The sequence below is a fragment of the Kwoniella dejecticola genome, chromosome 5 (genome assembly GCF_000512565.2).
Source record: "Kwoniella dejecticola CBS 10117 chromosome 5, complete sequence".
Classification (NCBI taxonomy): Eukaryota; Fungi; Basidiomycota; class Tremellomycetes; order Tremellales; family Cryptococcaceae; genus Kwoniella; species Kwoniella dejecticola.
In genome coordinates, this window is record NC_089305.1 from 1502695 (window position 1) to 1519247 (window position 16553).

The 16553-nt window shown below is 47.8% G+C and overlaps 6 protein-coding genes and 1 non-coding gene across 7 annotated transcripts; 5 read left to right on the plus strand and 2 right to left on the minus strand.

The window, feature by feature from the left end:
* Nucleotides 1–224: 224 nt before the first annotated feature.
* Nucleotides 225–2122, minus strand: I303_104655 (tRNA N6-adenosine threonylcarbamoyltransferase; the record flags this gene model as incomplete). The annotated part of the gene is made up of 8 exons (XM_018407668.2): nucleotides 225–264; nucleotides 372–470; nucleotides 571–646; nucleotides 786–1099; nucleotides 1206–1425; nucleotides 1540–1641; nucleotides 1726–1995; nucleotides 2065–2122. The coding sequence occupies 8 exons, from the start codon at nucleotides 2120–2122 to the stop codon at nucleotides 225–227; spliced, it is 1179 nt and encodes a 392-aa protein (XP_018262879.2).
* Nucleotides 2123–2441: 319 nt separating this feature from the next.
* On the plus strand, nucleotides 2442–4794 carry I303_104656 (uncharacterized protein; the record flags this gene model as incomplete). Its single annotated transcript, XM_018407667.1, has 10 exons — nucleotides 2442–2507; nucleotides 2570–2796; nucleotides 2855–2881; nucleotides 2937–3063; nucleotides 3145–3215; nucleotides 3274–3619; nucleotides 3688–3840; nucleotides 3906–4004; nucleotides 4061–4085; nucleotides 4151–4794. The coding sequence occupies 10 exons, from the start codon at nucleotides 2442–2444 to the stop codon at nucleotides 4792–4794; spliced, it is 1785 nt and encodes a 594-aa protein (XP_018262878.1).
* Nucleotides 4795–5018: 224 nt separating this feature from the next.
* On the plus strand, nucleotides 5019–5115 carry I303_104657. The gene has a single exon. It is a non-coding gene; the product is annotated as a tRNA-OTHER (tRNA).
* Nucleotides 5116–6684: 1569 nt separating this feature from the next.
* I303_104658 (uncharacterized protein) lies at nucleotides 6685–9121 on the plus strand (the record flags this gene model as incomplete). Its single annotated transcript, XM_018407666.1, has 10 exons — nucleotides 6685–6719; nucleotides 6792–7077; nucleotides 7214–7401; nucleotides 7500–7599; nucleotides 7668–7719; nucleotides 7832–7858; nucleotides 7947–8062; nucleotides 8145–8353; nucleotides 8401–8678; nucleotides 8826–9121. The coding sequence occupies 10 exons, from the start codon at nucleotides 6685–6687 to the stop codon at nucleotides 9119–9121; spliced, it is 1587 nt and encodes a 528-aa protein (XP_018262877.1).
* Nucleotides 9122–9447: 326 nt separating this feature from the next.
* I303_104659 (uncharacterized protein) lies at nucleotides 9448–11805 on the plus strand (the record flags this gene model as incomplete). Its single annotated transcript, XM_018407665.1, has 10 exons — nucleotides 9448–9480; nucleotides 9551–9578; nucleotides 9657–9757; nucleotides 9851–10004; nucleotides 10101–10307; nucleotides 10366–10444; nucleotides 10517–10673; nucleotides 10766–10873; nucleotides 10947–11123; nucleotides 11182–11805. The coding sequence occupies 10 exons, from the start codon at nucleotides 9448–9450 to the stop codon at nucleotides 11803–11805; spliced, it is 1668 nt and encodes a 555-aa protein (XP_018262876.1).
* A 452-nt stretch (nucleotides 11806–12257) lies between these two features.
* On the plus strand, nucleotides 12258–14113 carry I303_104660 (uncharacterized protein; the record flags this gene model as incomplete). The annotated part of the gene is made up of 5 exons (XM_065969000.1): nucleotides 12258–12314; nucleotides 12429–12453; nucleotides 12579–12704; nucleotides 12823–13499; nucleotides 13733–14113. The coding sequence occupies 5 exons, from the start codon at nucleotides 12258–12260 to the stop codon at nucleotides 14111–14113; spliced, it is 1266 nt and encodes a 421-aa protein (XP_065825072.1).
* A 292-nt stretch (nucleotides 14114–14405) lies between these two features.
* Nucleotides 14406–16265, minus strand: I303_104661 (3'(2'),5'-bisphosphate nucleotidase; the record flags this gene model as incomplete). Its single annotated transcript, XM_018407663.1, has 7 exons — nucleotides 14406–14652; nucleotides 14845–15059; nucleotides 15244–15437; nucleotides 15584–15666; nucleotides 15737–15932; nucleotides 16019–16089; nucleotides 16186–16265. The coding sequence occupies 7 exons, from the start codon at nucleotides 16263–16265 to the stop codon at nucleotides 14406–14408; spliced, it is 1086 nt and encodes a 361-aa protein (XP_018262874.1).
* Between the last annotated feature and the right edge of the window lie 288 nt (nucleotides 16266–16553).

Genomic DNA, 16553 nt, shown 5'->3' on the forward strand with positions numbered 1-16553 from the left:
GAATATACACGATAGCAGCAGTTCGGACACGGAGTTGTACGCACTTCAAAGCGGTATCGTAACGTGACTGGTGGAATTGACGATTTGCCGACAATGACGGACGCAAGATGAATCTAAATTTGACAGGATTTCAAACGGATACATTAGGTACTTCATGAAGTTGGCTTCATAATTGTAAAGCCTTTTACCAACCGTTGCTTGACATGTGGTCTACGCCTCGATACCTAAGCCCTCCATGAGACGTGTACAGCATCCGTTCGATACCTTTGAATCAAAAATGAGCGATCAGCGGGTGTCTTTCCCTGTACTCGCCTAATGGGATGGGATGGGCAGGAAAGTGGTACATGTGGATATGTGGATATTAAGCTTACCTCTGTGTGACTCCTGTCTTCTCCAACGGGGTAGTTTGACCCATTCTATGAGCCAGTAAGCCAGCTTGGGCAATCATGATTCCGTTATCTATACAGAAACTGCAATCGCAACAGATCAAGTATTATCAGAACCCGATCTTATCTCGTCCTTTAAACGCCCCATTGGGGTTGGGCTGAGCCCGGCTGGATGGTCGCTCACCTTTGATCCGTGGCAAATACTCTCCCATTGCGCTCGGAAGCCATTATACCCATCATTTCTTGTAATCTCAGATTACCTGAACGTGCCCGACCAAGAATTAGCATCCTTAGCATCCATGATCTTTGGTAACATTGAGTTATTGGGTCGTTATTGGGTCAAGATTTGACATGACTTGCATTCATGGAGGAAGCAGCAAAATTGACGACAATACTCACATCCGACACCACCAACAATCAACACGTCCCTCGCTCCAACATGCGCCATCGCCCGTTCTGTGATCTCCACTAACATCGCAAAAGCAGTTTCTTGTAATGAGAAACACAGATCATGAGGAGTTATTATATCTTGATTGTGATCTTGATCTTGATCTTGATCAACCTTCTCCCGTCCTTCCGCTGATAACTTTGACAAGTCGTCCCAGTTCTTATACCGCTTGTCCTTGGTATATGTCTCGACGGAATGTAAGATGCCTGCTAGGGATACGTCCATGCCCTTTGTACCGTACGCCAGAGGGACTAGTCTTTTGCCTCTATTCCAACGATTAAGTAATCAGCTTCTAGGTCGTCTGATATAAGTCGTTCGAATCGCAGGTGCAAATGACCACTGAAGAGATAGGGAAGTCTCCTACAACTTACTTCTTAGCTTCCACTTCGATGTTGTAGCCTGGAGAAGGATCATTGCGCAGTCCAATAACTCTAGCAAATCGATCTAGACAATTCCCAATTGCTATATCCAGAGTCTCGCCGAATATTCGGTATCGCTGTTGAGAGTACGCTATCACCTGGGTATTCCCGCCGGATACGTATAAGACTATTGGGTTGTGTGATGAGGTGATCTGACGGCCCATCTCGATATCTGTGAATAACAATCGCACAATCAATACCTCGAGCCGTTTGCAGCCCCCGATCTGCGTAGAAGGCTTCTTGGGTACGGCCAGGGAAGGCAGAGAGACAGAGTAAGTTGACTCACGTCCTACACAGTGATTTACCCCGACGAGCGGTATGTTGTGCAATAATGATAATGTCCTAGCTACTAATGCTCCAACTTGCAGAGGCGTACCCATACCCGGGCCTGTTGAGCAAAACGAAGATAAGCATGAGCTTTTTACCTTGAATGATTGGCCCCGGAAGGATTAATGAGCCAGGGGAAGCTGACCTTTGGTAAAAGCGATACAATCTAAATCACTCCATCTCACACCAGCTTTCCTTACGGCCTCTTCGATTACTCTTACTATCCAATCACGATGATGTCGAGCAGTATCGCTAGGTAAGAAACCTTCCCCAGGAGGGGTGATATACGTATGACGGACATTTGAGAGAACAGTGACCTTTGTGATTGATCCTTTGGGCGATGGGGAGTGGGAGATCACTCCTACACCGAGTTTATTGGCTGATCCTTCGATACCAAGACACAACAAGCGACGAGCTAAGCAGACAGCGAATCATCAGCGAAAGGCGCTCCGGCAAACAGAAGACTCGAAGGAAGCGGCCTCACTCGGTCGTGTCAAGGGAGAAATCTTCTTCTTGCTGCTTGATGCTTGAGCCTGAGTCATCTTGCTTGTCGAGTCCTTCATTCATACAAGTGTCTCAATGCAAATATACACTCAGGCGTTATCTTTTGCAACTGAGGACACCGGTTCTCGTACGTAAAATGTTAGATATTGACATTCCAGAGTGGAGGCCCATGCGCATCAAAGTGAAATTAGATGATCCACGTTTCAATGACGATGAGTTGCTCAAATACTCACCTTCTCCTGCAACTCAGTAGAAGTACCATAACCCATCACAGTCCTTCTCTTCCTTCACATCTTGTAACAACAATCTCCACTGGTCTCTGCACTACATTCTGGAGCAAAAGCCTCGACAGAAATCATGTTCTGGGACCCGCTCTTCGATAAAGCGTCAGATCTCCTCGGGTCTCCACCTGACCAGCTCAAAGTGGGTTTCTTATCCCAGCTGCTTGTGTGACGACTATGCTGATGCACACGACCCTGTTACAGCTCATCTTCTCTTTGCTAATCTCATATCCCCTCGGCTCACTCTATGTCCGCCTTCCGCCTTCCAAGCCATATTTGGCACACCTATTCTCCATCTTGGTCTCGACGTTCGTAGTGGTTTTCCTCCTAGAAATGCGGACAGGGATGCTACATCTCCTGTTCAGCATAAGCGGGACTTATATTATCAGTGCGACATTGAAAGGCAAGAATATGCCATGGATAGCGTTCACGTGAGTCTGCTGACATGTTCGATATGATTGCCCAGCTGATCTGATCATGTCAATTCAGTTTTGTAATGGGTCATCTACTCTACAAGTAGGTACTCCCACTTCACTGACCCCGAAGGCATAGCTCACGATGACAATCACAGTCATATACATCGAAACCTCATCGGAACCTCGGCTTCTGCAATCGAAATTACAGGTAGTCAGATGGTATTGGCTATGAAATTGACCACTTTCGCTTGGAACGTGCACGATGGGCGACAGAAAGCGGAAGTGAGTTTGCCCCAAGCTCACACATAGGCTAAGGACACATCTGCTACGATTTTCTTTGGGCTAATATATGGTCTCGGCCAGGATCTTGATGCAAGTCAACTCGAGACGAGGCTTGTCGAATTACCCAGTCCATTGGCATTCCTAGGGTACTGGTGAGCTGCCCCTTTCCCTCCTAGGGAGGATTTCGAGCTCACCGAAAGATCCGCACAGCTTGTTCTTCCCTTCGATCTTACCGGGTCCATCGTTTGACTACGCGACATACGACGCCCTTGTGCACCATACGATATATCGTGTCCCACCTCCAGGATCATCCGCTGAACAAGCCAAAGCAGCCAAGAAGCGATTGCCTTATGGCCGAAAACGCGTCGCATACCTACACTTGTTCATCGGGCTGATCTTCCTCGGCATATACGCTACATACAGTACCAAATTTGCTTATGAGCGGATCCTGACTCCTGTATGGTACGAATGGACACCGCTGTACAGATTGGTGTTCGTCCAATTGGCTGGATTCTTGGCTAGGACGAAATATTATGCTGTTTGGAGTCTTTCCGAGGTGAATCATCTCCGCGCGTTCACAACTTTCATGTGCGTAGTTGCGACAAGCTGATACATGGCTTTTAGGGAGCATGCATCTTGACCGGAATTGGATTTAATGGATATGACCCGAAAACTGGTAGAACACTCTGGAACAGGGTTAGGAATATCAACATCATTTCCATAGAGACTGCTCCTTCATTCAAGGTTTTGTTCGATAGCTGGAATTGCAGGACTAACGTGAGTCATCATCTCGGAGGAAGTTGCTGAAGACTCTGTCTGAGCTGACTGTGTGACCCCGATAGGTCTGGCTGCGAGATGTGGTGTACAAGAGGTTGACTAAGAAAGGGAAGAAGCCCGGCACGAAGCAGAGTATGGCTACTTTCGTAACCTCGGCTTTTTGGGTCAGTCAGCTTCTACTGGAATCGTGTACGGTCGAAACTGATTCTCCCCATTGTAGCACGGAATTGATCCTGGATACTATCGTGAGTAGCTTCCTTATGGCTAAAGTGCCCAATCCTAATGCCCGCAAGCTAAGATAGAAGTATAGTGGCTTTCGTACTTGGTGGAGTTCTCACATCGCTTGGTCGACAATTCCGAAGATTCATCAGACCATACTTCCTTCCCGTCAACTCCTCTGCTGATACCCCACCCACATTATCGAAGCGGGCATACGACTTGATAGGACGGATCGTCGTCCAGCTCACCCTGAACTACACTGCATGCGCATTCATCTTACTGGGTTTCAGAGATTGTATAACAGCATGGAATCGGATGTGGTGGTACACCCATATCTTGGTTATTGTCACTATGGCTTTCTTCCATTTCGGCGGAAGAAGATCCCTGAGGAAAGGCTTGGAGAAACGAGGGAAATTGCCTGTTGGCTCAACGAAAGATGAAGACCAAGGAAGAGAGAAAGAGAAAAGAAGATCACCTCCACCGAGTTTCAAGATTTCTCCGCCTTCCCCAACCATTAGTGCATCGCATGCACAACCACCGCCCGCGCCCGAGGATGAACGAGATCCGAAGGATCTCAGATGGGTAAGACATGCCTTGGATAATCCGCCATATGCGGATGGGGGAGAAGCGATGGGTAATGGATTCAATTCGCCCGATGGAGGATGGGTGGACGATTTGGTGGAGGGGATAGAGACGCCAAGCGCGGAAAAAGTGAATCCATTCAAGACTGAATGAGCAAATACTATACAAGAGTGCAGATCAGAAGAGCAGTATGCATTCGAACTTGATTCAAGTTAGTTAGAAGTTCCTCATCCCGCTGCTTGCTTTTTGTCTGTTTCTGAATTATGATGGTTTGCAATACACCTGGGTCATTTCGCTGCATAAAACAAAGACAATTTCCGCAGAACCCGCCATTACCGTGATAGATATTGTGTGCAAAATAACCCAAACATCATGAAGGGTTTGTGTTGCAGTGGTAGCATTCTAGACTTCGAGGTCGGAACTTGACTGGAGTTTATCTAGCGGTCGCGGGTTCAAATCCCGTCGGACCTTCTACTTTTTTTGTTTGTCTTTCCCCATCAGTCTAGCAAAAATTCTCCGGCTTCTAGCCTGACCGATGAATATCCGAATCGCATTTTTGCGGATGTTTGCAGAGATGTATCCGTTGGTCGGCGTCCAGATCAGCATCATATTGCGACAATTACCTTGCAGCTTGTGCGGCATGGGCGATGGGAAGGAGGAGGGTGAAAATGCTATTTGGGGAACGGAAAAGGGTTTGGGGTACGAGTGATAAACATGGTCTGAGATGTCTCCACCTGTAGAAGCAAACGTTAGATCTCTGTTGATGTTGCAGTGATACGGGAGAGGTTGAATACTTAGAGGCTGAGATAAAGGGTGTGAGAGTGAGAGATGTACAACGGTAAGGGGCCAACCAAGTAATGTTTCTCCGTAGATTGTCGAGCATCTCCAATTAACTCAGGATTCTGCCAGCGGTCTTGTTGATGGCAAGAGAGCGTGAGAGGCGTGGGACGTCGTTCTCTCACCAGTCAGGTAGATAGATAAGTAAGATATCAACTCCTATCTTGCAGTCGTCAATCTCGGTCGGGCTTTCGTTACGCTGACGGAGGAAGATACCGAGCTAGACATTCTCTCACGGTGATATTTGGGCAGCTCCCGCCATACCGTCTTCGCTTCGACGGTTTCCAACATCACGTTGATGTCCCAACGTCTCTACAGTCAGTAGGCTGAGACGGGTCTGAATGCCCGGCGCCTGGCTGGTGATCCGGTCGATGAACCCTTTGTCATAGAGAATGCTGCGGCCTTGACGACGAATCTTCGTTTCATCAGTGACCAACTTTGCACGCGGTTCGTCTAGCTTCTGAAGGTGTGGATGATGCATCCCGCTTGCCTCGTCGCTATCGCTCTCATTCCAGGACCAATGACGTTCATATTCATGTGCATGTGCATATGGCTACGAATGAATGGACATTTCAAGTTCGATTACCCCATGACCTCATCTTAAAAATAGATCTTCGTTTCCCGAATTCTAAACACTATGATCGGCAATACTGTGCGGGCCGAAATTGAACTTAAGATAACGAATGATCCGAGCACAGATCAATCAATTAATGAGTGTTCCTGGATCCACATTGAAATGACCTGATCACTCGTAATGCTCCACAAACTTACCCTCGAAATGTATACACCCTGTGCCGCAGCAAGCAGATCTTGGATGGCCGGAGATGAGAATCGCATCGGGCTTATGAGTGTATGGCGAGATTGTGCATGTGTTTTATATCTCGATACGGTGCTTATGCACGACGAAAGGAGGATCAGGTGGAGTGTATTTGCGGTGAGGCATATACCGACTATAGCCTACCTTCGATCGCTTTCAGGACTAAGGGTAAAGGTCGATTGAACCGCCGACACACCATCAGATACTCACCGATGGCCTGCTTGCCGGAGCTCGGTAGCCTTTCCGGGGTCAGCCTTCTATATATACAGCATCCGTCTCGGATCATGCGTTCGTGAAGTCTACCAGGTACAACATTTCCCGACAGTCAAGAAAACCCTCATTGGAAGAAGACCACTTCGGATCAAAGTCTAAGAAAGGCGAATTTTAAGATGCCTAAGCACTATCTCATCGTTCCCCACGGAATGTAGGTCAGCCTTCATGACCCATGTTCGATGGAACTATATGATGTATTGACAATACATGTCCTTTCTCATAGATGGGGTCATCTAAGGCCGGCAATCTCATTCATACCTAATCTCCTGCGACACTCACCGGACGCCTTGGTGACGCTCATGATACCCATCGTACACTCTATTCCGGCTGCGCAGGAGTTGAGAAGATACGGCTTAGACGAAGAACAAGAGAACATCAAGGTGATTCATTACGGGTCCAAGGAGAAGAAAGAGATTAAACAAGTAGCTAAGACCGGGTTGGTCGAGATGATGACTCTTATCGAGGATATCATCAGTACCATCACCGAGAACTATCCCAAGCTTCTGAATGTGAGTCTAGCTCATGCTTTCTACCTTGTCGATTGCATACATGCCTTTTCCTTACCAGACGTGAAGCCGAGCATCAATGATGCGGTTATTGAAGGGTGGGTGGCTGATCTCTGAACTGACTCTATTGCAAATGCAGTCACAACCGATTTTCGACACATATTTGAATAAGGAGGTCCAGCCTCACTCCACTGCCCCTGATGTAGCCATCATCGAAGTTTCCACCACTCAGTGGACAATACCTATTTGCGAGAAATACAACGAGGAGTATAAGAAGAATACCAGGTTGGCCGTTTGGTGTCCTACCGGCGGAAATCATGCGGCATGGTGAATCGTCTTTCTTACGATGATGCACCCTTGTGGTTGAACGGCATCATTGTCTCTGCAATGGTTCGCTGATATTGCCATTTGGCCTGTGCCGATAGGGCTTTGTGCAATTTATATCAAGGACAGAAGTACCAAGATAGGATATCGAAGATTTTTGCCGCGACAAGCGAAGACGAGAAACAGCGAATCTACAACGAGGTGAGGCCTTGGCCGGATACCGCTATACGAATACTCTATGCTGATAAAAACCTTGCGACGATAATCAGGTGATAGGCGAGAACGAAGAGATTGTTCATGCGCCAAATAGTGCACCCATTCGTGAGTATCATCTGATCTGAGTATCAGGCCATGTCTTCGACACGAAATATCGCCCAATGCCAGATAAAGATGCTAAGGCGCTAACTTGTTTGCTTTCGCTTGCTATACATAGGTGTGTTCGAGGCTCAGCCAAATCAACGTCAGTATAGATCCACATGATCTCCGTGACTACTCATCAAGTCGATCTGCCGATCAAAGCTGATCCTGCTTGCGGGACGACCACACAGCTGATAATTTCTTGAACATCATTGGCCCATGCCTGCCAATCATCCCGCGGGTCACCCTCGTGCACGCCTGGCCCGCCTTCATAGGCCAAGAATACAAAAAGACTGCAGCCGATGTGGTGAGTTTAAAACCCTCGGACCGACTGTTAGCGCTGTCTCCTTGCGACCAATGCCAAAACTGACGAATTTGTCGGATTTCAGGGCATAAACGTACTTCAGATTGGACCGCAATTGCCCAGACCCACAGATAGAGACTCTGCACTTGAAGACGGTCTTTTGAAGGATTTCCTCGATAAGGCATTGGAGGAGAAGGGGAAGAATAGCGTCATCTATATCAGGCGAGTCTCAACTCCTTCAATGATCTTGACGGCAAGTATTTTAGAAAGGTATCGAATCGCAGTGGCCGTATCGTCAGTAAAGACATTGTGCTGATACTAATGGTCTCCTCATATCACAGTTTCGGCACTTTGCTCTTCCCTGCGAACATCGAGCAGATCTCCATCATGATAGACGTCTTGATTGCCCAGGACAAGCGCTTCGTGCTGGCAAGGGGTATTGCGTCCCCCGAGATCCAAGATTTGATAGCCCAAAAGGTCGACCAATCAGGTGGCAGAGGAATCCATGTGGACTGGGCTCCGCAGTTCGCGGTACTTCAGCACGAAGCCACAGGGTGGTTCTTGACTCATGGAGGGAGTAATTCGACGATGGAAGCTATGCGCACACGGACTCCCATGTGTGAGTATTATGATCCTCTACCCAATTGTCATCCCTCCTCGTTCCGGCACAAGGGTCAGTACTAGAACCTGCTGCTGTGCGAGCAGATGCAGCGACATCGGAATCTGAATTGGACTGAGCTGACGATATAGAATGGGAATTTGACAGTATTCTGGCCTGCAGATGTAGATCAGGTATGGATCGCCAACCAATTCTCCCGGATCCTTTCGGCAGGATACGAGTTTTACCAGATTAGGAATGGGCCAAGTATAGGTAGGACCACGTATACGGGTGTCAAAGTGGAGGGCACCAGAGAAGCTATGCAGAAAGAGTTTGAGGATGTGTTTGGGGCCTTAGATGGACAGCTCGGGAAGAAATTGAGGAAGGGAGTAGAGGAATTAGGGGAGAAGATGGATAATGATAAATACACTGAAGAAGATTGGAGTAGATTATTGGAGTTGTAAGGAAGACAAGATACCAGCTGTATCTCTGTATTTCTGTGAGCAGAGGTCAGGTTGTACATGAACAAGAGATCGAGCTATAGATGCAAGTTTCCACATCGTCTTATGCTCTTACTTGGCAACACTGGACAGTTTGGGCTATGGTCCAGCTCGTTCGTGATGACGTAAAGTGGGAATCCCGCCGCGAAGGATTAATCTCTCGAACGCGTTACTCGAGTACTGGTAAATTGCTTTGATTTTATGATTTCAACGGTCGTCATTGAAGACTTACATCGCCTTCCAACAAGTCCGTACGAGACAAGACAGAATCAGCGTCCGAAGGTGACGGGATGGAAGAGGACAAATATCAATCCCTAAGCAAGGTAAGTCCAGACTATCGATCCCACGCTCAGGAATGCGAGACCTCATATAGCTGAACTACTCTCTTTCCAGGGCGTCTTCGTGATACCTTTTCAACCTGGTCAGTGTGCAATGTCCAGCTCTCACTATATGCATATACATCTATACCAACAAGCTTGAGCTCACGAATGCAATGTAGATACGGAAAGCGAGAGCGAAGCAGGTCCATCTAGACCTCCCCGAAGACCGCTGGAAAGGTTCTACGATGCTGCATATCAACATTACGAGGGTGCTTATATCGTGCGTAACCTCGTGCTCAGCTTTCGCTTCAGCTACAACTCCTTGAGAAAGATCATGGGTGGGGGAGGGGTACTAAAACACATTCGCTGTTAGGACTACGCTATTCAGAAGGCATCAGAGCAGATGGACGATATCCAAGATTGGCTCGATAGATGCTCAAATAGCTCGTCAACATTGTCGGCTATGTCTAAGTCTCTGTTGAAGTTCAAAAATCCTATATATCGATTAGAAGTTGGTCTCCTACAAAGTGAGCTGTCGTTCATCATCATCTTTCTAGGCGCAACGTGCATCATATATAAGGACGTCGAGGAGTATGCGCTGATCTCGGATTCGTTATACACAGATACCTCCATCTCGGCATCTATCGTACCAGAACTGCATACTCTGGGAACAGTATGTACGATACAGGGGAGAGATATAAACGATATCAGCTCAGCTATGAGATCTATCTCGATGGGCTTCGTAGAAGAGTCAGCTGTTGCTTGGAATAATAAAAGTGGGAGGACGGGTATAGAAGAGCTGGAAATATGGTATACGTCAAAGAAGAACAGTGAGCTTCCCCCTCGATAAGTCTCTTTTCAATATCCGAGAAAGCTGATGGACCGCAGAATCGGCGTTGTTGGTATATATACAGGATGCGCAGATGTTGCCTGCCGCGGCAATGGGAGAACTGATGTATATCCTTTCGTAAGTCGCAAGCCCCACTTTACCCCCTCAGATGCATCTCAGACTAATATGAATAATGCGACTGCTGCTTAGACTCCATCCCGCCTTACCGATCCGATTATTACTTTCAGTGCCGTCCATCACCCACTTCTTGTCGTCGTGGACACCAATAGAATTAAGCTCGATAGCACTCTCGATACTTCCCACAAATACGTCGAAGAAGAATACCGGTGTGGAAGCGATATTACGGGTAAGTCAGCTAGCAGTCTAGTGCAACCGGTGTTGCCAACACAGGCAGCTCAGCAAGGCTGATGGAGAAATCATGCTCCCTTCCATCTTCAGGCAAGCAATGATGCTCCTTTGCGACTATCGGAGGATCTGATAGATGAGCTCCGCTCGGAAGAGGCTAGATCAGGTGGGGGGCCGGCGTTGGTATTAAAAGCTATAAAGGTGCGCTCTGTGCTTCCTCTCAACTGAGATATTTGATAGACTAACCGATATATTGGTATTGGTACTCTGGCAGTGGCTTTTACTCCACCATTCAACAAACTCTGCTTTGTCTCGGATTGCTGCGAGTCCAGACCCATCCCAGCTAAAGAAGGTGCAAGCTTTGATAAATGCCAGGCTGGAACATGACAGTAAGCTGGATTTACCGGGACAGGAGCTGTTCCAAATAGACACGAACAAAGACTTGTCATCGGTAAGCTGACTTGGATCTGCGTGCCTTCACAGACTCATCAGCTTACATATTGCTATAGGTATTGCATCCCGCACCGAGGACGTCAATACTGCATGCCCTTTCAAATCCGGAAGATTACATATCAATCGGGGCTGGCACAGAAGCTCAGAAGCCGAACGGGCGCTCGTCGTCTCCGACACCAGACACGTCCGCTGATAAACGCACCCAGCCTAAAGACACACCTCGGGCAAGTAAGAGGAAGCGTACTGGGACCGCAGACGACCCTGCAGGACCAGGCGAAGAGAATGTGGAGAAGTACAGTGGTTCCTCCAGAGGCGAGGAATTGACGGAGTTGAAAACATTATTCGAGCTTTGGAAGAATGCTGGGAAGTCAGTCAATCTGTGGGACTGGCTGGATGGCTTTAGCGGGATGATGGATGATTCTAAGAACGAGACGGATCGGCTGGAAGCGACCAAGGACGACGGAGTTTCGACCTCAGTAGCGGATGATGCACGGAAAAGTGAGGGTATTGCGGAGGCGGAGGCAGACGAGCAAAGGTCAGGTCTGGACGAAGAGAATGAGGCTCGACTGCATGCCATCTTCATCAGGTTTGTGGAAGAGGCGCGGATGTTGGGCTTGATCAGAGCGAGAGGGAAGGGTAGGAAGGCGGATGAGGTAGTGAAAGGGGTAGGGCTTGTGTAGATCATGTCATATCAAGTGAACTTCTGTGATATCTGCCTTTTCATCCCGGATGTTGCTTATCCTGATTGACCATCCAGCATATATATGCGTGGAATTCTTTTGTTCGATGCATTGCATGGTATATGTGAATGAGCAATGCTTTGTGGTGTGACTTTGTGGATTGACCAAACGCAATGAATCACTTCGCCTCCACTTGAGATGTCCACTCGGATAACCAATCCACCATCTCCCCTCTTCCTTCTTCTTCTTCTCTTCATAGTCGACTTCTATCATGATACAACATTATTCTATCGCTTTGACATGCTGCTTCCACTGCGACTCTTGGGCTCTCTGCATACCCTCAATCATAGTGCATAGAAAGAGCAGCGCCCGACGCAGCAAGTAGCAACGCGAGTATTGGAACTCAAGATTCGATCCGCCGGCAGTAATCTTCGAGTTTGTATCTGGACAGAATGAGCAACGATACCGAGCGCCTTTTGGGCGAGATCGAATGCGGTACGGCAGCAGATGTGAGTGTTGAGTTGATACAAGGTAATACAATGTGCATGCGCTGCGTACGGAAGGGAGCAATTCGTTGTGTCAGTAATGCTCATCAACGCTGATTCCTTGATCGTTTGAAACAGCTGGCGATGTTGGTTCGATATAATAGTATGTCCGCCCATCATCTCTCCTATCCTTATTTGCCTCTTCCCGCTTACATCACTCCGGTCGATAGAGCTCATCGACCAAAGGGGATGAGTCGAACTTCATTGATGTCCGTTGAAATCTCGCAGCCTTCCCACCTGGTCCCACATACCTTCGACCGCTCGACGAACTCATACTTGCCGGCCGTCCCCATCCGGGACAGTCAACAATGATGCGAGGTGACTTGATCGAGTGTGTGGGTGGGAGTGGGAGTGGTAAGTCCATTCCTACTTATCGTCAGGAGCAGAAAAGCTCTCAGGAATTCAATCAATATCAATTGAGGTTCTCATGCTAATATGAGCGATACCGCATCTTTGTATCCTCGCCAAATAGGAAAAACAACCTTCATCACCCATTTGGTATTCACCACCATCCTCTCATCCCACATCCCAGACTTCCTATCAACCCCCTTGGGTGGGAAGGAACTACAAGCAACAATGATTATTCCTCGTTCACATAATTTGTCAAGGATCATACGGAATCTGAGAATGTCAATAAGGAATCATGTACTGGGTATATCACCTGCGATAGCCCAGAAGATGCTCGATCGAATCACTCAAGAGTCGCTGGCAAGATTGACGGTATATAGGGTCAAGTCGAGGTGGAAAGATCTGGCTCTGGTACTGAAGAGAATATTGGATGGTATTTCGAATTTACCGAGAGGAAACGCCTCAACGTCCTCGGAACAAGCAGCAGCACCAGATAACGATCAAGCAGCAGCTACGAGGACAGGCTCAGGGAAAGATCAAGGTGGAGAGAGGGTACTAAAGGGAGACAGAGGGGGAGCAATGGATCTGCTGATCATTGAAGGTATTGGAGATGCGTATTATCCTACGCGATGGATCGAAGAACAAAGAGGTTACAACGTCAATAAATCCGCGTTGTCGTCATACGGCGGAAGGAAGATCGTCGGCGCGGACGAAGTGGGTTTGAGGCATGTGATGGACTGTATAGATTGGATAAGAAGGGAGGTGGGCAGTGTGGTGGTCATGACCAATCAGGGGTTGAGAGTGAGTGAACACCACTTGACTTGTTCAGGAGCTAGTCTGTCTTGCCATGTCTTGTCTCCGTGTTTTTCTGTTTACTCCTTTTCTTTTCGTTTCCTTATCTCTCCTCTCACCCTTCGTGCAGTACGTAAATTACGATACTTCACCATGTCAGTCTGTGATTTGTTACAATGATCTGCCGGAATCTGAGCTGATAATTCATTCGGCCAACCTCGACTCTGTTCTCACCGACGAAGCCTTCCAAAGAATCCTCCTCATTCTTCCATTCGCATCTCCCGCATCCCTATCCATCCCCATATTCGAACCCGACCCTGCCCAACTCCGTCTCCCCGTCAAGTTCGACCCCACATTGGGGACTGACAATGCAAATCACATTCAACGGAAGAGTCCAACGCGGTCTACAATACCCAGCAGAGACGATTCTTTCTGATGTCTTGCAACAGCAGCTCAACGCCAAAAGGCAATTACAGAAGGAAGGCAGGAGCGAGACCGGCATATACGAATGCGCAGTCAGGATGATAGATACCTCGACGGGAGCGGTGAGTACGAGGGTAGGAGGTAGGTTCAGATTTGGGGTAGAGAGGGGTATATTGTTTGATATTTCGGGCGAGGCGTGAGTTTTGCGTGAGGCGTGGATGGATGAGGAGGGCACACGCAAGAAGCAGGAAGTCTCATAATGAGATTACTTCACTTTTCAACTTCACCTCACTTAAGTTTTTAGCATCCGGATTTTCCAACCGGTACTCGTAAAATATGATGTAAATACGCTAGCTCAGGATTGCATTCCCCCTTGTAAGAATCTCACGCATCTCACGCATCATGAATGCCATGTGTCGTATACGATTTACATTGCTCGCAGTGTGTTTATTATTGTATGACACTTGCTCTGCTCCAAATTTTCCTTGACCTTTACTTGGAGCCCACTTCCTCAACCGCCTTCTTGACGGCCTCGACAGCCTTCGCGTGGATATCTTTACCGGCAGCTACTATCCCTTCGTTCCCATTCAACGTGCGCCCAACACCAAAGTCCAGCGGCTTGCCAAACATGTCCGTGCAAATACCTCCCGATTCAGCAATCAGCAACGAGCCAGAGGCGTGATCCCATATCTTCTCGTTGTATTCTTTACCGCCGACGTATTTTGTGGGGATTCGAAGGCTATCAGAGCATTGGACATTTAGCATGAGGATTGTTCTTTCTTTATGGTCAAGTATGGTCTTCTCTTCACAGGTAGGATGAAAATGATACTGAGAAATGAGATCTCTCCGCGATTCGATGATGCAGCAAAAACAAACCCGGACCTGGGCGCAAGTGGGGCTGACTGCAATTTAGAAAGCTAGAAAGACTTACTATACACCACCTTCACCTCGACCCAAACAAGCGTACTTGGCCTGACTGTCCATTCTCAGACTAGGTCTCTTAACATCGAGCAGTTCTCCGATCCGAGCTTGGATAGAGTGAGCCGAATGGCCCGACTCGACCGACTCGAGGAATGTTAGAGGGTTCTCGGGTGGTGGGGTGGACGGTAAGGTGAGTTTGGTATATGATTCTGATGTCAATGGGCGCTAAATCCGTCAAAATGGAAAAGGCAGGTTAGCAAGACATCTCTCAAATTTTGACGATTCAATCGTGATACGTGGGAATTGAGCATCGTTGGAAACGAAACAGAATTCAGACTGATGGGTGGTATGTCGATCACGAGTGTAGAATATCTGGAAGCTTGACTCGACTTGACTTGATTTGACTTACAGAATAACTGCCCTCGCCTTTAACGGCAATCATCAATACACCTTTCCCGTTTGGTATGATCTCTTCCCCGATCTTGGCTGGTTCCGGACCCAGATTCGGACAACCGATCACACCCAGCTCGACTTGACCGTCTATGATCAGTGCGAGACAGACTGCGTATTGTTGATGTCGGATGAATCCTGATGTTCCGTCAACTATAGGTCATCACGGAAAGATGGGGGTTAGCTTCGCAAAATACCAGTATCTTCCTGGTTTTTCGGTGCTTTGAGATACTTGCCTGGATCCTGATGCGCACCGTACCAACAATCAGTAAGATTGGACCTGTTCGAGAGAATCGTACACGAAAGTGGATCGCTCACTATAGTCCAGAATCGACCTTTGTCACCGCCCTCCGCAGATCCAGCATCGATAGCCTTCAACACCCTAATCCGCTTGCATCAGTACTGCCATTGACTCAGACTGAGCCAGTAGGAAAAGGGGAAACGAGACCCACTCGTCCTCGGTGAAGGTCTTTCCTTTACCCCAGCCTTCTTCACGCTCGAAGCCCTCATTGACAAGCTTGATAACTCGTTCTCGAAGCGAGGCATTAGCTTGCAATTCGGAAGTGTCCTCTTCGCCTATAATTGGATCTTGGGGGAAATGGTCGAGCAGATGCAACGAGATTAAAGATTGAGCTGAGAGGTCGGCAACTATGGCACAATGGCACAACACAATACATTGTATCAGTAAAACCTTGCAGTACTGGCCAAGCAGAGTTCCTTGGATTCGGGCTCACCTGTCACGGGGGATTTGTCCTTCTTGATCAGCGTATCTTGGTTGACCAAAGTATCTTGTACATTCTTTGTCCTACGTGGACATGAAAATCAATCGCAATCGTTAGCTCCATCATACAGTACATCTAAATAGTTGGAACAAAAGCGCCCTAGGCCGGACCGTACGCACAAGTAGCATGCTCGGAGCACCGACAAGATAGCTACCTCCGCTTCTTTTCGGTATTTCGTGAATGGGAGACAGGTCGACATTGCGCGATGTATTCTATAGGTTGACGGTCGGGCTGGGCTCGATGCAAAGAGTGGGATGGATGTTGGTGATCTTGCTACTCGTAACAACCTCGTGAGCATGTATTTCGATGAAAGGATATATTGTAGCTGCAGGTCACTGGAGAACACCTATTCTGACATTTCGACTTTGAAAAGGCCATCTTTATTTATCTGGAATTCAACCTCGATCTGAGAACGTCATCACTTTTATTCCATATTGACGCCACGTGCACTCACCGTGCCTGAGATCTCCAAGCCAGAGATATGGTC